At 37.2% G+C, this 21,711-nt stretch overlaps 5 protein-coding genes and 1 long non-coding RNA gene across 6 annotated transcripts; 4 read left to right on the forward strand and 2 right to left on the reverse strand.

The window, feature by feature from the left end:
• Positions 1-841: 841 nt before the first annotated feature.
• On the forward strand, positions 842-2,294 carry LOC114735966 (uncharacterized protein At5g19025-like). Its single transcript, XM_028923755.1, has one exon. It carries the CDS (start codon positions 1,242-1,244, stop codon positions 1,941-1,943), a length of 702 nt encoding a protein of 233 aa, XP_028779588.1. The 5' UTR covers positions 842-1,241; the 3' UTR covers positions 1,944-2,294.
• Positions 2,295-4,337: 2,043 nt separating this feature from the next.
• Positions 4,338-6,936, forward strand: LOC114735958 (pentatricopeptide repeat-containing protein At5g50390, chloroplastic-like). Its single transcript, XM_028923748.1, has one exon. It carries the CDS (start codon positions 4,633-4,635, stop codon positions 6,706-6,708), a length of 2,076 nt encoding a protein of 691 aa, XP_028779581.1. The 5' UTR covers positions 4,338-4,632; the 3' UTR covers positions 6,709-6,936.
• A 1,245-nt stretch (positions 6,937-8,181) lies between these two features.
• Positions 8,182-8,901, reverse strand: LOC114735964 (E3 ubiquitin-protein ligase MPSR1-like). Its single transcript, XM_028923753.1, has one exon. The coding sequence runs from the start codon at positions 8,899-8,901 to the stop codon at positions 8,182-8,184; it is 720 nt and encodes a 239-aa protein (XP_028779586.1).
• A 4,337-nt stretch (positions 8,902-13,238) lies between these two features.
• On the forward strand, positions 13,239-14,552 carry LOC114735970 (uncharacterized). Its single transcript, XR_003739308.1, has 3 exons — positions 13,239-13,275; positions 14,268-14,343; positions 14,489-14,552. It is a non-coding gene; the product is annotated as an uncharacterized LOC114735970 (long non-coding RNA).
• A 1,068-nt stretch (positions 14,553-15,620) lies between these two features.
• Positions 15,621-16,344, forward strand: LOC114735969 (uncharacterized). Its single transcript, XM_028923758.1, has 3 exons — positions 15,621-15,660; positions 15,861-15,952; positions 16,042-16,344. Exons 1-3 carry the CDS (start codon positions 15,653-15,655, stop codon positions 16,305-16,307), a joined length of 366 nt encoding a protein of 121 aa, XP_028779591.1. The 5' UTR covers positions 15,621-15,652; the 3' UTR covers positions 16,308-16,344.
• A 1,212-nt stretch (positions 16,345-17,556) lies between these two features.
• On the reverse strand, positions 17,557-21,662 carry LOC114735965 (granule-bound starch synthase 2, chloroplastic/amyloplastic-like; the record flags this gene model as incomplete). Its single annotated transcript, XM_028923754.1, is given in 9 exon segments — positions 17,557-18,167; positions 18,169-18,650; positions 18,653-18,827; positions 19,738-19,911; positions 20,593-20,637; positions 20,916-21,026; positions 21,104-21,181; positions 21,414-21,481; positions 21,596-21,662. Coding segments are annotated over 9 exon segments (1,500 nt in total), but the record flags the coding sequence as incomplete, so codon positions are not given.
• Between the last annotated feature and the right edge of the window lie 49 nt (positions 21,663-21,711).

The following is a 21,711-nucleotide window of genomic DNA, read 5'->3' on the forward strand; positions in this document are numbered from 1 at the left end:
ATTTTCCAACTTCTTCAAAGTTAACATAAACATGCTGCCCTACCTTTATGATTTGGAACTCATTATACCCACATTTACTTACTAATCCATTCATAAATTGTGTTTTAACTACTTCATCAACTAACTGTTTTCTCTATTTCATTACATCAAGTCTATGAAATGAATTCCACTATTCATTGCTAATCATTTGTTAGCCGATATCAAGTATTTTAATCAGTTGTTTTAATTTATTCTAGATGATATTCTAATACATGAAATAAAAATTCGATTTATTAAAATTCGATCCAAAATTTAGTTACAATGTTTCGAAGCATTATTTTTTATTAATTTGATAATCAATACTACCTTTGGTCCTTAATATGAGACCTCATTTGAATTTTATTTTCGTTCTAAATATAAGACTCTAATATATTTTGTCTATAATATTTATGCATTTTTTTAAATATAGTCCTTCCAACAATGGTAGTTTTAGCCAATATATTTAATTAGCAAGGATATTTTAGAAAAGGCAACACCTATTTATGAAAAATAAATAACTTAAATTTTTTTCTTAATCTTTTAAAATTAGTCAACTAGCTCTTATAATTAGGATTAAAGTAGAGGTATAATTAAAGCGTGAGTCTATATGATTACGTAATTGATTATATTTACCCTGGAGAGGTGGGCCATAGTGAAGCTAGCCCATAGAATATGGCCCACCATATCATTTGTAAATAATAATTTGAAATCAATAAAAGCAAAATCCAAGCCCATTGTGGAAACAGCCCACGACGTTATTCATCCTCGTTCGACGCTCTCGCTTTCCAAATGTTTATTACAAACAAAATGCAAGCTTCTGTACGATTCGTTTGCGAAATGGCGAATCCTGATAACATATGAAGACTAGTAATGACTCTCCCTTGTCCTCTCTGGTGCTTCTTCCTCTTTGGAACTCTTCAAGCCGGCCTTAAACCCCATTTCACTCCTCTATCAGTTTTGGCCTTTTAGCTATTCAATTTAAAGTAACTCTTAGGTTGCATCACGTACTGGATTTGAGCTGTGAAAAACTGCCTTGAAAGGTGGGGAAAAAGAGATTGATGCATCTGGGCACCGACCTCTTTCGATCTTTCTGGATCACTTCAATTTCTTCTCTTTTTGATTTCAACGATTTGGATCGATCCGATTCTAGTCTAGATTGATTGTTTTAATCTGTGATTTTTCTGCAATCGTTGATTGGATTCAATTTCTGGGTTCTATCTGAAATGTTCTATTTCGATAACTCTATCTCGCTCTGCCAGTCCGTTGACCAACCCCCTGCTATGGCGAATTCTAGTTGTTCAGCCGACTTCGGCTCTAAATCGAGGAGAAGCAATAACATCCTGCGTAATAGGAAGACGCCCGCTTCCTTCAATAGTCTGCAAATTCCACCTTGCGATCGATCTCGATTTGCGGTGGTCGATGTAGTGATATTTATCGCTGTAATTTGCGCATGCGGATTCTTGTTATTTCCCTATATCCAGATTTTGATAATTAAATCTATTGAGATTGGTGGGACAATCCTGGATGCGGTGAAAGAGGAGTTTTCTATGGCTCCATTGATCTACATCTCTATAGGACTTAGTGTTTCTTCCGCTGTATTGGCTACTTTCTTAGTTGTGACATGGACGGGTAGAAAATGTGGAAATCCCAACTGCAAGGGCCTAAAAAATTCTGTTGAATTTGACATTCAATTGGAGACAGAGGATTGCGTGAAAAAGTCAGCTTCATTGGGAACAGATGGAGATGGATTCCAGAAGGGCTTGTTTGAACTGGCTCGCCATCAAAACAGGGAATTGGAAGCTCAACTCAGGAAGATGGCACCCCCTAACGGAAGGGCTGTTCTTATTCTCAGGGCAAAGTGTGGGTGTTCTGTTGGTAGATTACAAGTTCCAGGTCCCAAGAAGCATCGAAAGATCAGGAAGTAGGATCACACATGAGACGAGACCCTTCAACTTTTAGGCCTTCTCTGGTCTATCTAATAGGGGACTAGCCTATTTTGTCTTTGAATAAGCCCTCTGGGCAATAAGTTGTAAGCTTATGATGAAATATCGATCATAATGAATTTGTCACACCTTGGAATATAATAACCCCTTATTAAATTCGCTTCTGGGGATTACTTTCCTGTTTTAGGTATCTGAATTTCATCATTCTTCATGATAGCAGTAATATCAGTTTGGGGATCAATGTCCACAGTATCTCATGGTTAACATGTTATAATAGAGGAGATTGTTATTCTGGTTATCTGGCGTTATTATGAACATACATTTGAGCCTTGTCAAGTTCCAATCTAGACATGTTATGGGAAGGCATGATAGTTTGCTCGTATTTAAGTTTCTTTATTTTCTACGCAGAGTTTGTGAATCTGACCGTCATGAGCTATGTAAGTTGTTTCACTGCCTGATTTGCCACTTAGACCCAGGTGATCTAGTTGAATTTGTCATGAATTTAGTCCCTGGTATGAATTGAAATTGAATGACAAGGGGAAAAATTGAGGCTAATGTCTCGCTCATATATAAGTGAAGCCAATGATTTTTCTTTTCAATCATGCCTCCTACTGTAGTCTGATTCGCTGTGCAAGTTTAACTAACATCTGTTTGCGTTGTTTTTGCGTGTGTCCTGCTCTTGTCATACAAGCTTTCCCAATCATCGGGAATTCTGATTGTGCAAGTACATCAGTACAATAGTGTGATCACATCTTTCCGGAATCCGAAGAAACTTTTTTTTCAAATTGACTTGACAGTGTTCCAGAACAGCATTGCATTGATGTTTTTCATTGGCAAGCGAAGCTCCTCATTGGTCATTATTGGTGGACAACTGAAGGGAAAGTTATGTACACTTTACAGGGCGAATGAGAAGTTCTCGTATGGCCTGAAAGTAAGGGAGCACTATTATTTGAAAGGTCAGCAAACTATTGCATCACATTCACTGCCTAACCTGCCATTATTTTTCTTAGGTCCAAAAAGTGCCCTGCCTTTACCTTGGCCGTAACTTATGTTTTTCGTCTTCGTAAATTTCAGAAAGAATCCAAATCGATCACTCCAACAGTTATATCCTGATCATCGTACTTTGAGATTGAACTTTAATTTTATTTTTGTTGTATGTTTGAAAAGGTTGATTGAATCTATGAACACTGCTTTAGAACGTACTAGTTCTCTCAGGGACTCCAACGGCTGTTCCTCCCTGGCATATGATTTTGCGGTGGCATAGAATTAAAATACTAAATATCAATCACATTTGGTTTTAGATCACTATAGAAAATAGCTACACGTTGTAGCTTAGTCGCTTTATATAAACAAGGACAATGAGAAAAATTTTCGTCACTATCAAGGTCATTACGTCCTTTAAAAAAAGCCTTCACACATTCTCTCTTTTTTCCCCTTTGGACAAAGCCAAGGGAGAGCAAAATCTAAGGGCTCACTAGACTGAAAAGATCCTCTAACAGCAAATTAAAACAAGATCTCAGTTGGCGTGGCCAGAAGAAGAAAAGAAAACAAACATGCATTTGGTGGGCAATCAAAATGGCAGACACCGATAGGCATCATCTCTTCTGCTTGATTTGTCAACCAATCTGCTAGCCTCTACCCCTTCCTAATCCCTGTGTATGGGGAAAGAACTGGCCATGACCATAACAGAGGAGATGATTAGAACAAAACAGAACAAAACCTTGTTTTTGCGTGCTTGCGTGACTTTTCATGTTGATTCTCCAACCAATCCCTCCTCGATCCCATCAAGCATTGGTTTCAATTTTCCCCCTTAAGTTCCACTTCCACCAACACTCAGTTTTTAATAACAGAAAAAAAATCACTGTCTCCTTTCTTTTGTTTACTTTCTCAAAAATATTCACTCACTTCAACCCCTCGCACGCTCTTCCTTTTCAAAAGCCTCATCTCTGCCTCCCTTCTTCAATGCAATTGAAATTTTACTCGAATTTTTACAAATTTGTTCCATTTTTAATCACATTGCAACCAAAAAAAAAAATCTAATCTAGATATTTATATCTTTTATAGTTTTCAGTATAAAAGCTAATTAATTAATTAATTTGGATATCCCATATTAAAAAGTCAATTAATTATAACAAATGTTACTTAATTTTTCTAAAATATCTTTACATGACATTAAATAATTAATTTGAGAAACAAGATAAAATAAAGTAAATTAAATTTTATTTTTATTATCGAATTCAATCCAGCTAGTTTTTGTACTAGCATCGGAAGTACAATACAAAATTTTAATAATCACCTCGTTTCCACCCATACTCCCATACTAGAAGGCCAATTTATGGGAAGAAATAGTAGATAATAAGAAGGCAGAGGTTGGGCTAGGCTGAATTCGAAAGCAAAAGCAGAGCATATCATTCCAGTGGATTTGGAGATGAGCATAGGAAGTATCGCCGGTGCTATTTCCTCATCTTTGCAACCACCAAACCTACCTCATTCCTCGTTGTCCAAATCTGGCGGATTCCTCGATGCCGCCTCTTCCCTTCTTGACTTCCCTTTCTTCCTTCTAACCCAACATGAAGTCACCTTCGCACCCTCTGTCCACTCCATTATCATCGCCTTCTTGGTTATTCCCACTTGCTGCCCACTCTATTAGATTCGCTTCTTATTCGGAGACATGGAAATCCCCCTCTCCCGTCATCAAACTTGGTCTTTGGATCAAATCCAAACTCCTCGTGGATTTGCATTTCCGTCCAATAAGTGTCTCTTAAAAGAAAGAAAATGGAGGAAAGCTTCTTCGCAGATCCATTGTTCCTCTATGGAACAAGGGTTGCGACCCCGGCCGACGCCAAAACCTTCGAAAATCGGTTTTGATGAAAGACAAGAACCGATCTTGGAGAAATCCCAGGTTAAAAAACCCCCTCCAGGACTATGTAGTCAGATAGAGAAGCTGGTTTTGTGCAGTAGGTACCGCGAAGCGCTCGAATTGTTTGAATTTTTGGAGCTTCAAAGTGGTTATGATGTGGGTAGCAGTACGTACGATGCGTTGGTGAGTGCTTGCGTTAGTCTGAAATCGATAAGAGGTGTAAAGAGGGTGTTCAATTACATGGTTACTAATGGGTTTGAGCCAGATCTGTATATGAGGAACAGAGTGTTGCTAATGCACGTGAAATGCGGTATGATGATCGATGCGTGCAAACTGTTCGGTGAAATGCCTGAGAGGAACTTGTTGTCCTGGAACACAATCCTGGCGGGACTTGTAGACTCTGGCAGATACATGGAAGCCATTAGATTATTTCTAACGATGTGGGAAGAGGTTTCTGATGGTTGCTCTCGCACTTTCGCTACCATGGTTCGAGCGTCTGCTGGATTGAGTCTCATTCATGTAGGAAGGCAGTTTCATTCATGCGCTCTGAAAATGGGTGTGGGTGAAGATATTTTTGTGTCTTGTGCACTGATTGACATGTATAGTAAGTGTGGCGTCATTGAAGATGCTCAATTTGTGTTTGATTTAATGCCAGAAAAGACAACTGTAGGATGGAATTCCATTATTGCCGGTTATGCGCTTCATGGTTATAGTGAGGAAGCGCTGGAAATGTATTATGAGATGCGCAATTGTGGTGTTAAAATGGACCATTTTACATTGTCAATAGTTATAAGAATATGCGCAAGATTGGCCTCACTGGAACATGCAAAACAAGCTCACGCTGCTTTAGTTCGTCATGGTTTTGGTTCTGATATAGTGGCTAACACAGCTCTCGTGGACTTCTATAGCAAATGGGGTAGGATGGAAGATGCTCGTCATGTTTTTAACAGGATGCCTTGCAAGAATGTTATATCTTGGAACGCATTGATTGCTGGATATGGCAATCATGGTCAGGGTGATGAAGCAGTAAGTATGTTTGAGCAGATGCTTCGAGAAGGGATGATTCCCAACCATGTCACTTTTCTTGCTGTCCTGTCTGCTTGCAGTTATTCAGGATTATCAGAAAGAGGTTGGGAGATTTTTCAATCTATGATTCGAGACCATAAGATTAAGCCCCGAGCAATGCATTATGCGTGTATGATCGAATTGTTAGGTAGAGAGGGTCTTTTAGACGAGGCATTTGCATTAATCAGAAGTGCACCTTTTCAACCAACGACTAACATGTGGGCAGCGTTACTGACAGCGTGCCGAATGAATGAGAATTTAGAGCTCGGGAAGTTTGCGGCTGAAAAACTATATGGAATGGAGCCTGAGAAGCTGAGCAATTATGTGGTGCTGTTGAATATATATAACAGAGCTGGCAAGTTGAAGGAAGCGGCTGGTGTTGTTCAGACCTTAAAGAGGAAGGGTTTAAGAATGCTTCCAGCATGTACCTGGATTGAAGTTAATAAACAGACATTTGCTTTCCTTTCTGGAGATAAATCCCACCCGCAAGTGAAAGAAATATACCAAGAAGTGGACAATCTGATGCTCGAGATATCAAGACATGGTTACATGGTGGAGAACAGTACTTTGCTTCCTGATGTAGATGAAGAAGAACAGCGTGTATTGAAATACCATAGCGAGAAATTAGCAATAGCTTTTGGATTGATCAGCACAAAAAAATGGACGCCTTTGCAGATAACTCAGAGCCATCGCATTTGTAGTGACTGCCATAATGCGATTAAATACATAGCCATGGTTACTGGACGAGAAATCGTGTTGAGGGACGCTAGCAGGTTCCACCATTTCAGAAATGGGACTTGTTCTTGTGGTGACTACTGGTGAGGAGTGATGATGAAGCTCATTCATAACACAAGTACTGCAAAGTGGGATCAGCGAAACATATTAGATCTCACGTAATGTGTACTCGAGAATTTTTGCCGGATTAGCTTGTAATCATTTTTCTATTGTTCAGCTAGGTAGATACTAATACATAAATATATGGTTGCATTGTAAAATTTTATATTTCTTTTCTGAGTTACTCTAATAAAACGTCACGATTTCTTCCATCAATTGATATTGAGAGAAAGAAAATAATTACCAATAAGTCTCAATGAAAAGTGACTAGTTATCATTTCTTATCTTGAAATTTATCATTGCAGAAAGTTGTCACTAGAATTTTTCAGTAATTATATTATTTACTTGGCTCCATTGATATTATTATTATATTTGTGGGGTAACAGTTTAAAATTCATACATTTTTACTGCACGCTCTTCATTATTTTTGTTTTTTCAAATACAAGTAGACATGAATTTATTGTAAAAGTAAAATTTTAGCGGGTAGAAATCATGGTTAAAAATTTCCCTGCACGGGTGTTCATACATCAATAATTTTCAATCCATTAAAATTCACTATTTAATGTTTTCATGTAACCCAGGCCAAAATAATTAGAGTTTTAAAAAACAAAAACATTCAAAGACCTTGGTAATTACAAATCTGAGATTCGATAATGATGTTAAGATCTTATTAGTGATAGTTGGAAGAAATAGAGAAAATTAAAAAAAACCACCTTAAATTTTAAAATTTTAAATCTGTCTTGTAAAATATTTTAGTAGTAATTTTTTTAGCCAAATTATAGCAATTAATTATACTTTAAAAAAACAAATGATAATTTTTGCAGTAATTTCTAATTGGAGATTTTAAAATTATAACTGTGAGATCCTATAATCAAATTAAGATCTGATTAGTGACAGTTGGCAAAAAAAGAGGGAGAGAGAATAGTGACAAAATATTTATACACAAAAAAAGAAAGAAAGAAGAAGAGATAATTTGGTTTCAAGAAATGGGGCTTTCTACGGCTCTGCAATACCAGTAGGCTGTATGGGCCAAACGGCCTTGAAGCCCGGGGAGGAGGGCAATTCCAATTATTAGCTGATTAATAATAAATTAATTAATAATTAAGCAGGAAGTGCTTGTTTTGGCAGGCTTCCTCAGGAATGCGGCAGACCTCACCTCACCTCAGTCTTGAAGGCTGAAGCATCGCAGGGAAGCAGCGCCGAAGTTTCCACTTCATTTGACGCCCCCTCCTCCTCTTATTCTTTAACTCCCTCCCCTCTCATTTTCTCAAAGGCACGACTCTTAATACAAACTGGAATCACAATCAAACATCACTAACATCCATTTCATCTTTACATCAACAAAATGCATTGAACAAAGACAACATTTTTGCTGTAACTGCATACACCATTAACTCCTACAGATTCTAACACATTTGTAAAGACAGCTTGCAAGGAGGCCAATATCAACCAGCTCCTTCTTCAGAATTCCATGTCTTGTGGCTCTTGATCCATCATCAACGAGTCCCCATCCCCTGCTGAATTTCCTTCTTCTCGCGAATCATTATTGGATCCCCCGGATCCATCATCCCACTCTGAATCCACTTCCATCGGATCATCATCGTCTTCGTCCAGGGACCTCACCCATACACTCACGGATACAAACCCCTCACCGCTCTCCCTCCTCTCGCCGCCATCTGGCTCGCCCTCGCTGCCGGCGATACTAATGTCTTCCTCCTCCGCCGGCATGGCATATCGGCAGATTGGGCAAGACCCGTGAATCCCTAACCACTTCTCAATACACCCAGAGTGAAATTTATGCTTGCACGGCATTTCCCTAGCTTCGCCCCCCACTTCGTAAGCTTCCAAGCAGATCGAACAATCCGTGCCTTCTTCGGTCACCACCACTCTGGGCATGGCCTGAATCGAATCCTTGGACGCCGGCAACACCCCGGGCTTCACCGATAGGCCTTGAAGCACGGATTGGAGATCTCCGGAGCCTTCGATCACGATCATGGCTCCAGCTGAAGGGTCAACTACGATGATCCGTACTCGGCCACGGTGGCTACCAGGATCAAGTTCTGGGGCCTGGCGAGGGGGCGCTAAACTGAGAAGCAGAGGGGAGAAGCATAGACAATCTTCGAATTTGGGGATCGTCCAGTTGCAGTGGAGGCGCAGATGATGAATTGGGGGAGGTGGCATCGGAATCAGAGGACATGTTTCGTCGGCACAGAGAGGGGGGGAGGGGGGGGAGCTGCGCTTGCACACAGTGTTGAATTTGAAAAATTTTTGGAAGAAGAATGAAAGGAAACTGCAAGCTAATGGAAAAGAATAGGTCGGCCATTACGTCGTCTCGGAGGGATCAAGAACGTTTTCGGAGAAACTTGTCCATTATGTCAGAAACAGAAACCTTTTCTCGGTTGATTTGAAGATACGGGAGTACGACCCTTTTTTTTTTTTCCACCACTGTAAATTTTTTTGTCTTGTTATTGGATGTATCAAAAAATATTTTTGAGTGTTGGACACATTTAAAAAAATTATTTTGAGATACTGGATACGCTACAAAATGTTTTTAAGGTATCGGATACATCTTGAAAAAATATATTTAAGGTACTGGATCCATCATAAATATATTAAGATGCTGGATGTAATTGATAAAATATTTTAGTGTATTGGATGTACCTTAACTCTTTAAAATAATATATCTTAGATTTAAGTGTACATAAAAAATATTAAGATTTGAAGATTCTTTAAAATACAAATTTATGCTGAAATTTAAAATCATAGCATTAAAATAATAACATTAATTGTTATCATTTTTAATAATAGGAAACAATGTTGATTCTAAACTTTTGGGAAATTTACACTAAAAAAGAATTCCAAGGCCAGCACTTTTATGTAAAAATTTTTAGAATAAATTTACATCTTAACTAAATAACTTCACGTTTCTTAATATACTTCATTAAGCATGGCATTTATAATTTTGGATTAAAATTTACGAACATCCTGAAAATTTTTTTTGAGTGTGTTCAACGTCTTGAAATATTTATAAGTCATTCAGCACTTTAAAGTTTAAAGTATATTTTAAGTGTATCTAGTAACTTAATATTCAAATACAAAATTGCATCACAAGTATTTTAGAATGTTGAATACCTTTAAAAAAATTTTTAAAATATTTAATACACTTGAAAAAATAGTCATGCTGTTAGATGAATCCTAACATTATAATTTTATTCTGAAGGATAATTATCCATTTAAAAATATTTTTAATGTAATTTTTATTAGGATTTCAAATGTAAGTTTTCTTTATCACATAGATTGCTGCTATATATATATATAATATATATATATATAATGAGCGTGTGCGCCACACAACATATAGATGTATATATATCCCAAGAATGATTGGGGCTTGATCGTCTGGCAATAACCAAAAGCTTAAATAGTTAAAATTGGAAGAGTTTTAATCGGCACTCTATAACCTTCGTGGAAAGTCGTGGCGTCAATAGTTATTTTCAGTTCGGATGTCCAAATCCCCTCGTCCGTCCAACAAACATGTGGTGAAGTATTTTTTTTTTTTTCCTTTTAAAATTAGTGATTCTTAATTTTTTTATTGTCTGAAAATTTGGTAAAATTATGCTAAATTTATTTATTTTTCTTAAAAGACCGGTAATTATTCACTGATGAAACAAAAAGACTGATTCTTAAACAAATGCATGCCCTTTGCTGGGTTACATCACATGCTAGCACCACCTAGTGGGGTGAATTTTTTTTCCCATTAAAGACATGGGGGGGTTTTTCTTTTTTTGGCCAAATTAACCACATGGGGTTTATTTATTAGACGAGATGGATTCAAACAAAAAACCCCGCGGCTTGGCTAAGCAGATTCGATATGATTTAAGAACTTGACGGGGAGGATAGGAAATAGCTCCTCAATTTCATTCAAGCATAACGAATGATTTTTTCAAAGAAATTGAGCTTTGTCTATATGTAATGAATTGAAAGTAGAGAAGCTCCATCGATAATTCTTACAAAAATAAGAATATATGAAATGTGGGTGGATGCATATTCAATTTCAGCCGTGCAAATTGAAAGGTAGAGGCTTTGCTGCTTAACGCGGCCCCTACCGACAACCAAAGCAATCGACAGTTGAGGAGCATCTTCCTGGGCAAGACTACCGTAAAACAACTCAGCCTCTTTTATTCGTTTGTTTTACCGTTTCCTTTCTTTTTAATGTCCTCCTCTGTCCTCACGGATACATGAAACAGTCTCTGTTTTCTTAAGACAACGTACAAGTGTCCTTTTTCCCCTTTTTAAATATATATATATTTTTTTTTCAAAAACAAAAGCCGCTCTTATTTTCTTTTCTGTATGTGCGTATGTATATCTATTAACTGAATTATATTACAAATATCTTTGCTTTTCTCAGCCGCGGTCGCGGAAATCAACCCGGACGCGGAGAAGACGATGAACTGAAATTAGAGAGAGAGAGAGGGGGAGAGAGAGAGATCAGATACAGTCTGGCTCCCTCCGAAGCAGCTTGCTTGAATTTCAGCGCAGGGTTTGTTTCTCGCTGTATCTTCTTCATCCCTGCTGCTAGCTCCGACTGCTTCGCAGGCGAGTTGATCCATGGATCCATTGGCTTCCGCCGGATCGACATCTTTGACATATATCGTCGATACCGTGGTAAGCTTCTTTTTCAAATACTTCCCTACGATTTCATCATTTTTCATCGTTTTCTCGCTCCCGGAAAATTATGGAATTGGGTTCTTTATCGTGCTGGCTGCTCTATTTTCCATTCAGACTCAAACACGTATTGGTTTTGTTTCCATAATTGATTCTGAACTCCATGTTTAGTTTCCTGGCTGTTATGAAAGACACGTCTTTTCTTTTTCTTTTTTCTTATTCGCTTACCATTCATTTGCAACACCGCGTTTAGCGCAATTCGCGGGCATCTTTGATGTAAGGGTCTAAGAACAGAGTATTTTGCTATGGCACATGCAACTGGAGATGTTTCCTCTGTAAATGAATTCTGTCTTCTAAAAGAAATCTTAAATGCTGAAGGCTTTATTTTTTTTAAGTGCAATTTGAAAGTAAAGTATTATCTTTTTATATTGCCGAGCTGAATTGGGTCCGAGACCTAGAGAAAGGAGGCGCCTGGTGCTTGTGGTCGTTGTGATATTTGAGCATCTTCTGCAGACATTAGAACTGGAAATACGCCTCTTCATGCGGAAGAGGGCTAAGGCAAGACAGTGACCTTCAGAAGGCTAGACACTCGAGGGAGGCGTTGGCACGGCTCTTGAAATTAGCAGAGTCCAGAGTTCGTATGGGGTATGGATGTGTTCTTTTGTGCAGATGTTTGGAAACTTCAATCTTTCTCTAGGAATTGATATTAAAATCATGCACGAGAGTTTTAACTGACTTGAATAACTATCTGCTTCTAACTGTCCATTTCTTTGTCCATCCATTCTAACTGTCCATTTCTTTGTCCATCCATTCCCTGTCCTTCTTTTCATGATGCATAACTTGCAGATGTTGGCTAGTTGGTGGAATGTATTCTTATTTCTGTTTGTGTTTCCTAAGATTTGGAATCCTATTACTGAAATTGTACCTTATTGTTTTTTATAAGTTCGTTAATAGTTTATAATCAAGGTAGGGCATGAGAGATTTTTCAGTGATTCTCTGACAAAAGGGAAAGAAACTTTTATCTTGGCAACTTACCTTCTTTAATGAGAAGTTAAATGCCAACGGTGCCATCAAGACGCTAGATTTTTAAAACCCTGCATTCAAATGCTGCTAGAAAGGCGCTTGCTTGGATAAATCAAAGTGCTTAAGTAAGAACCAATGTGATATAAGAACACAAGAAAAGCAACTTGAAATAACCCTGATGTTAACCTGTTGTTTACTTTCTCCAGCAAACTAGAACTAGGACAGAAATATGGGTTTTTCAGAAGGGTATTAAGCTATGACTAATTAATAAGAATCTGTAGAAATTCCCCTACAATCGTTTAGTCTGATTTCAAATTTGATTCTGTACCTAGACAGCTTATCAATCATGCTTTTTTAGTAAACATTCTTTCACTAGCCAGTTGTACCCCCTTGTTCTTTCTTCTTGCCTTAATTGCTTACCAAATTAACTCACTCAATCATTCTTGATTATCCACAGCCAGACTATGGAGCATGGTTTTCTTGTATGCCAATCTTCATTGATTATGTATCTTTTTCTTATCATATTAGTTATGCTTCTGGTACTGGTGTGTGGTTGGGATGAAGACGTCAACTCAATCCTGTCAGTTTTTGGTCTATGATTCTCCAGTGTAATCCTAGTTGAACTTGTGCTTCTATGTTAATGAATTTGTTTATCTGGTCAAGGTAGTTGTCATGTTCTTGTGCATGTCTTTCAGCTGTATGATTTTTATGACCGTGATAAATATAAGAATATATTATATGAACTTACCAAAAATTGCATTATATAGGAGCTTTTCTTTTCTACTTCTAACTATCTTGAAACACTATACTTGCCAGGGTAACATTTTTGATGAACTCTTAGTGCTTATGGCAAGGCTTGACTTGACGGTAAGGTTTATCATGAGTTTATTCAACTTCATTTTTCAGATACTTTGCTCGTTTAGATAGTGTTTATTCTCTTTCTAGAAGCATGGTCACTACACTGCTGTGTCCTATATGTCATTTGTAGTTTAAAATTAGTTTTTTTAGGATAAAAGAAAGGGGACATGCATCCCAATATTCTCTGCAGTCTTTCTGAATTTCATTGGTAGAAACACTTGTAACAGTATTCTCTGCAAGACACGAAAGCATAGCCAAATGAACAGTTCTATCCCACAGAGGCTTTAACGTTTAAAACCTTCCTATAATGCTTCTGGCGTTCCTTCTAAGTACTATGATTACAGAAGCATGGTACATCTTCACATGATTTTACCCTTCTTACTACCAATGACTAAACATAAATGGCAGTCATTAACAGAGCTTCAGGCATGGAATGCATACTTACCTCTCTCTAGAAAACAAAATCGGCAAACATTATAAAAAAGATGGGTGATAAAACAGTTGGACGTCAATGAATTTTTTAAAATGATGTAAATATACGGAATAATGCTTTATGAGAGTCCAGTTTAGCTGCAAAGTTCTATGGAGTTATATGTGACCAAACTAAATCTTTAGTGTTTGAACTAAGATCCTTTAAACTTCAAATTAACATATTAAGGTGATAGCAATGAGGACCAGGATAATGCATAGACTATTTTTCTTTTCCGCCTGAAGTATGGACTATTGAACTACTTATCTAATCTCTATGGAAAATGTCCTAATTTATGAAGTAGGAAGATACCCTGAACTAATAAAGAATTATAACAAGATTAGTATAGTGGCCTCTCTGCCACTGCCACTAAAACTTTTGGAAACTAGAAATGGTGAAATTTTAAAGTTTGTGCTTTCTTTGCTTGCTTCATAAATAAAGAGAAAAAGCAGGATACAAGAAGCTCTCTTTCATTTTCTTCTGGTTTTTTTTTGATAACTTCACTTCGCTAATTCAAATATGGGCTCTGTAGGTGGATTTTTCGGAATTCTCTTGCTTCTATGATTTTGTTTTCTTCATGTGTCGAGAAAATGGTCAAAAGAATATTAGTAAGTGTTCAAGTTTATTTAGTTCCACTCAACGTTTTTGTTAGTTTCACAAATTCATGAATCATTAAATCTTATCAGCTGGTTATTGCATTTGTGTCTTTTCTTTTTCTTTCTTTATTTTTTTTTTTAACTTCATAATTGACAGCTGTAGGCAGTGCAATAACTGCTTGGAAATTGGTTCTAGCTGGGCGGTTTCCACTACTTAGCCATGGTGTTGATTTTGTTGAGGTACAGCAATGGTTATATGCTAAAAATTGATGTGTTCCACATGTGTCTACTTAGATATGATGTATTAGACTTGTTTCTTCTACCATATCTAAAATGTTCCTTGATTTTTTTTTTAATTCTCTTTTTGGTTATGTAAAAGTAATATCAGTAAGGAAAAACTTTTGGTTGTTTCTCTTTTAATGTGAGGCGTATAAATTGCACCTGACAATTTTCTTGTAGAAAAGTAGTTAGACTGCATGTTGCTATCTCAAATCCATATCACTTTGGTAATACGTCTTTTGTTTAAATTCATAGACCCTATATAATTGGTTGAACAACCATTCTGCTGGTGTCTTTAGCATCCTTACGATTGCTGTCTTTGAAAGGTTGAGGTTTAAAGGGTACTATTCCCAAACATCAGAATGCTTTTGTGGCGGGAAAGAAAATTGTAGACATGGCTTTGTTGGCCTATGAAGCTTAAATGGTAATAAACACCGGGAGCAAATGTGGCTGTCTTTATTCAAGACTTTTGCATACCAAATTTAATGTTTATAGAATATTATGTCTTTACTGTTATACTTGATGTACTATCTTTTTTCAATGACCAATTTGTGGCGAAGAATATGGCTGTGGTATTTAGCTTTTCATTTGAAGGAACTGATCTATTGAATCCTATTTAGAAAAATCAACGGTACAACACATCTCTGAGGATACCTGGCAACAAGTGCTAGCTTCAGCTTGTGTACACATGAAAATCTGGAAGGGTATGATCCTGAAGGTATTGTTATGATGTGCCTTATTACATCTAGCTTTGCATTCAGATTTGCGTGCACTTGCACTGCTCTTTCTGTGCAATATGTTTTCATTTTGTGACAATACTTGCATGGCTTATTAGTTCCCTTTTGCTTTTAACGGTGAATAATGTGTATGCTAATCTTTGTCTTATCCGCTTCATGACATCAAATAAATGCAGACGTTGGCTAGATCGTGCAACTCTCTTCTTGTTCTATACTGACATGTTATGTTGATCACTAGTAAACGATCATTTCTTTTCCTTTCTTACAGTGCATGGCCCGTTCTAATAGATGATTTTGTTGACCATATGTACAGGTTTGAATTTTCTTTTTGGTCCAAGGAAATCATTAAATGCTTGTGATTTATTATTATTGACTTTGTAAAGCGAATTTGTGTCTGATAAATTCTGTTATTTAGTTAGGAAAATGGTATTGTTCTAAATTCTCACATCAATTTTTTTTCTTTTTTTCCATTTTTTGAAATAACCATTATATTATAAATATATCGTAATGCAGGTCCTCAGGATCATCTCATTATAATTCCAACTTACAATGTAGCTGCGGTGATCCCGATTCACAATTATGTATTTTTGAAGACTTGGTTCCTGGTAGGTTGAATGAACTTACGTTATTTCTGATCTTATGAATTCGAGTCTTGGTGGAACACAACCCATATCTGAATATTGTTTTCGTACAGGAATGAAGAATTTATCTGGTTTAAAGAGGAAGGTACTGCATGACACGGGGAAAGATGATATGGAGGCCATATATACTCCCATCTCTGATGCTGCTGACTTGAGTCCCTCAAAAAGAAGTAGAGGGAATACTCAAAATGCTATAGAGGATTGTAATGGAATTGCTAGAAACAATAGCCCGTTGTGTTCATCTAAATCGCCATGTGCAGTTGAGCGCTGTCTGTCAAAGGGCTTTGCAGGACTTCTCTCAACGCGTTCCTTTGTGTAGTCTGGTCGGGAAAGGAGGGCGTCCTTTATATGAAGCACAATTGTGGTTGAGGTATATAAAATATTCGTACGCGAAATGGTATAAGTTGATTTCCCCCTTCCCCTTGTGAAAATCGGTTATTATGTTTGGATTGTAATAGTGTAGCATGTAGCTGGTGAGTGTTTAGCTGGCCATTTGTTCTCATTGATGAAATCAATAAAAAGCTTTTACTTAGTTCTTTTCAAGTCTTTTATTCAAATACATTTTAATGCTCCTCGAGTTCTAAATATAAGATTTATTTTATAATGTAATTTATACTACAAAATGGGTCTTATATTATACTACAAATTGGTCTTATATTCATGAGTAGAGGATTATATCCGTTGCTCTAAGAAGTTATGTCAAATCCTCTATAGTCAAGACTTGTATACTCTATTCAATCTATCCTATTAAAATTCATATGCCCTTGTGCACAAAAACTCAGAGTTATTTAGTAATTTAAGAGAGAATATATCTGATAACTGCTAATGCAGCGGTGGTATATAGCATTGTTTCCTGAGTTTTGTTGAACTATAATCTGATCAGTTAGAAAGTATTTGAAGCCTCACCCTCGTCTTAAGAAATGCGTATCCACTAGCTATCCACAGATTCTACATTATATGGATTTGAGAGTGACTGACAAATGCGCACAGGTGCACTTGCGTGCGTGAAGTGCAATGTGAAGTGTAGGAAAGAGGTTCATTCGATTTGATTGTATTCTCGAGGACGATGGAGCTGCATGCAATGCGAAGGATTAGACAACTTGGAATTGCCTCAAAAATGAGGGATCCGTGGTTGAAGAATTGAACGGCTATACTTTCGATTGTTCGTATTTTATCACTTATGATTATGATTGCAGTATAATCCTTGAAGCACAGAACAGTTGATACGGCGTCGTGTACTATAGACCCTTGTGAGAAGTTGGGCTATTGTATAATGCTGTGGCGTGTCATTGTTTTTAATGTCACGTGATTAGCGTGAGATTCCTCTTTAAATTCAGCTAATCCACCAAAGCTGCTGTCGTACCCTGCTATCAGGGCATCCCCTTCTGTAGTTTGATGAGAAAATACCTTTTAGGCTTTCAGACGAGGTCTTGCCGTTTTTTTTTTCAGGGTGAGGGGGGCGTGGTTGGAGGCCAAACTGGAGTCTCAAAAGTGATTAAAGTGATTGATGACCCGCATCACTTTAAACTCCCACAATATGACCCCAAAGTCGAAGATGACTAAAGAGATAACACAGCGAAAAATGAACTTGATGAAATCACTAAAAAGTGTCGTGACGAGGTATAAACGGAGACCTGTGTTTCATTATGAGTTACAGCAGAAAATTTTGGCGTTCGGGAATGGCATCCTGAAGGCTGTAACGGCAACTGATTGGAGAAATTCTTCAGACGTATTTACCTCGAAACTTGTCAGTTAAACTAATTTGACAGAATCGCAACCCTAAAACCACTCAAGCATGATTGGACTCCTCATTGATTACTTGCCAAGACGAAGGATGCAAAGATTACAATTAGTGAACACAGACGCTGAAGCTGAAGGTTCACCATTGGTATTTGGCAGCAACAGCGACATCCTCATACTGCTGAGCGCAGTTGTTGTCCCAACTAAGATCCTGGATCATGCCCCGTCTCTGAAGTCCTTCCCAGCTCTTTTTGTACTCCCTGTAGGTCAACAGGCAGTTCCCTAATGCATTTATCAACTTGTTTGTTTCTGCTCTATCAAATGTCCATCCAAGGCCTGTCTCATTAAATGGATCAAAAGGCTGCACAGTATCTCTCAGTCCACCAACAGCATGCACGACAGGAACTGTTCCGTAATTCATAGCATATAGTTGGTTCAAAACCGCATGGCTCAAATCTCGAAGGCATGAGCAATATGTCTGCACCTGCAGTTATCCTGTGAGCCATCTTCACGGAAAAGCCAACCCATCCCCTAACTTTGTCATGATGCTGGGATTCGAATTGCCTAAGCATTTGTTCTAGGTCAGGCCTCCCAGTGCCCAACATGATCAATTGAACATTCTGGCCCACCATCCAGTGGACTGCTTCAGCTATGAGATCAACCCCTTTCTGGTGATCTAATCTGCCAATGAAGCAAATTACTGGGATGTCCTCACGAACAGGCAAACCAAGCTCCTTTTGCAAGGCGGCTTTGCACTGAGGCTTGCCTGTCTGGAACGTCTCGATGGAGTAGTTGGTGTAGCCATCAGATTTCAAATGAACATCGAACTGAGGATTCCAATCTTTGTTATCAATTCCATTCACTATGCCTCTCAACTTCCAGTCATTCTCATTTATTATATCATGCAAACCCCAGCCACCTCAGAAGTTTTAAGCTCCCATGCATATCCATGACTAACAGTAACCACACGGTCAGCACTCTTTAAACCAGCTGCAAAGATATTGAAGTGATCACCACCAACGGGATCGTACAATTTAAAGAGGTCTATGTAGTGTTCAGGTAAATCCACATACGAGAAATCATCAACTGGACCCCGACCCTGCATAGAAAGTAACTGTGTGAATACTCCTTTACAATAAAGAGAATGCCATTAAAACTCTTTGATTAATGAGAATTATAAATCAGCTTCAGTCTGGCTCCACTCACGAGCATTACGATAAATTAGATTCTTCAGATAAGTAAAATTGTTTGATTTCTTCTAAAGATTGCAGCAATAAGGGCAGAGCCTTTATTTTGATCGTTACCTACGAAGGTTTGAGAAAGCTATTCTAGCATCCACTTTCAATAGCATAATGATGCTAAAGATACTCAGGATGATTATTAGGTGCTTTTGTCTCGGTGCAAAATGAAAAACTATTATAGCAAGGACATTGCATAGTCAATGCTCAATTATGGGGCCTTCATGATGAAGCGATACATTCAAATATTTGGCAATTCTCTCCAGTCAATCACAACATTTTTAATCACAGAATATTTATAAGATTTGAGGTTAGGGTAAAGTTTTTCTCCAAGTGTAAAAATCATTTCTATCTATTTTCTTTTGCCAGAATAATCAATTTTATTCTGCTTGTTTGATATTCCAGATTTTGGGAATTTATGATTGAGTGGTAGATCTGTTGCAATTTCTCCCTTCATGTACCTATGCTCTCCACCGAAAATAGGCAAACAATTAGAGAACAGTCAACTCCTATTTTCTTCATGAACTATCTATCTATCCATTTTTTAACTGCCATGATTTATGCTAAGGAAGTTCGCAACATATACTTTGCTGCGAAGATAAATAATATAAACCTCCACATGTATTGAATCACCAAGCAAGTCTTTCTAGTTCAATTAAACAAGTACACCAGCTGTGCTGGATAAAAATTGTGTAAAACTCTAGTTGCGTCCTTCACTGTATAGAATGAACAAACGCAATAGTAAAATCATTAATAGGACAGAGAGGTCACCTGGTGGGCTATGTTATGAATCACAAGTACAGATCTTGTATACTTCATCAAACCATGGTCACGATAACATGCCTTCAGATAAACTGGCAGCAACGCAGTATGCCAATCATTTGCTATGAAGACCAAATTTCCATCTCCATAGCAATACCACCACCATGGAACATACCAAGGAACCTGAAAATTGTTTATTTTTGTTACTCTACTCATCCATATGAATAGTCGACTAATATATACTTTGATAAGAAATTATCTGATATGAGCTTTGGCTTTTGTAATTCACATAACCACTCGAGTTACGAGATAATCCAGTCAACATAATTTGTAAGATGCATCCATCTTTGGAGGCTGGATCATTTCCCTTTGCCAAATGCAATGCATAAGCATTTGCTTGAGGAATTCATATATTTACAGAATTTTCAATGTTGAAATTCATATGAAATCGATGGTAAGTTCAATGGGTGACAGAACAGTTTCTAACATATGCTACCAGGGATAATAGAATAGCCAAAGCAGCAGTCAAAATGATGGAAACACTAAATGTTTTAGTTATTGGAAGTTCAACATGACAAGCATGTATGATAACATATTAGTGTTACCGAACAACAAATTTATTGGAGCCAAATACTATTTCATATATTTGCCCCCCTTATAATGTAAAGTGATGAGACTTGAGGTTGGATAGGGCAGACTATTTATAGTCCAGAATCTGATATCCAGCTTCTTTGTTTTAAAAATATAAAAAAAAAAAAAAAAAAACAGAAATGAAAGGTAACACATAATTCACTATGAGACACATTGAATCTAACGAGTGTTATAACTTAGCAGCCCGCACATGATTGATTTTGTTTCATGTACCTCAACTGCTGCCTTGCAAAACAGCACCATGCGCTTTAGAATATCCTGTTTCATTCAAAGGACAATAGTCAAAAGGAATGCGAAGTGTGCAAAAAATTATAACAGGGTGACTGAGCAACTAGTAGTGTACGAATGCAATATGAGTTGCCAGGAGAATAAAGATTAGAATAGCATATTATTTTGGTTATTACCCTCAGAATCAATAAAGAGAACACACGGTTCAGAAAGGGAAAAGGTGATCAGTGCACATATAACTTGTGACAAACAAAAAGTTTCTTATTATTGATCCTCAACAAAGAAAAAAGAGATGTTTGTTACGTTACCAGTCGGTTTCCTCCATAGATGTTATTCTCTAAATGGCGAAACTTAGGACTGTCAATAAACACAAAGTCTACACCATCAATATATGTCTGGAAATATCTTACTTCCATATCCTGAAAGTAAAAGTGTTGGAAGGTTAAATCACCATCAATTTCAATGTAATTTTTTTATTAAAAAATATGATACATACCTGACCATCTACTTTGTACCTTCTTAGTACTCCTGTATCTTGGGGTTCAGTATAATTACCGTAACGAGGAACCACAACCTAAGAAGATGTGTACAAAGAAATGAGAAAATGGACATCTCTTCCCAAAAAATCTTGACATACACAAAAGTAATATGAACGATTAAATCTTATTATGCATTGGTAATTTGATCTATATTATACGTTACTTAAACATTTGGTAGAGACAAAAATAATTTAAAGTTAACATAAAGCCCAAAGCTTCTTAGCTTCTATGAGAAGAGATATTAATATCAAATTTCAACATTCTAACATGTTTTGGGAAGATGAAATAACCAAAGGCAAAACCAGGAACAAACACCAAAAAGTAAGCAGAGTATGCTTCACCATCCACATGACATGAAGGTTCAACATTGAGTTAAAATATAGACTCTCATCCCCCGACATGATCTAAAACAAAAGAGCAGTTCATTAGGTAAAGGAATAAATTATTACCATAACACTCTATGCCCACGCCGTGCCAAAGCTTTTGGTAATGACCCAGCAACATCACCAAGTCCACCTACAATTTCATGCGCAAATCATTAGATTGCATAAACGAAAAAAGAGCA

This window comes from Neltuma alba, unplaced genomic scaffold (assembly GCF_004799145.2).
Source record: "Neltuma alba isolate B1F8T4 unplaced genomic scaffold, ASM479914v2 tig00013273_pilon, whole genome shotgun sequence".
NCBI classification, from domain to species: Eukaryota; Viridiplantae; Streptophyta; class Magnoliopsida; order Fabales; family Fabaceae; genus Neltuma; species Neltuma alba.

Coding starts and splice junctions, on each gene's coding strand:
- LOC114735966 (XM_028923755.1), top strand. CDS start 1,242: ATGTTCTATTTCGATAACTCTATCTCGCTCTGCCAGTCCGTTGACCAA.
- LOC114735958 (XM_028923748.1), top strand. CDS start 4,633: ATGGAAATCCCCCTCTCCCGTCATCAAACTTGGTCTTTGGATCAAATC.
- LOC114735964 (XM_028923753.1), bottom strand. CDS start 8,901: ATGCCACCTCCCCCAATTCATCATCTGCGCCTCCACTGCAACTGGACG.
- LOC114735969 (XM_028923758.1), top strand. Junction 15,953..16,041: donor TTTTGAAGACTTGGTTCCTG/GTAGGTTGAATG, acceptor GTTTTCGTACAG/GAATGAAGAATTTATCTGGT.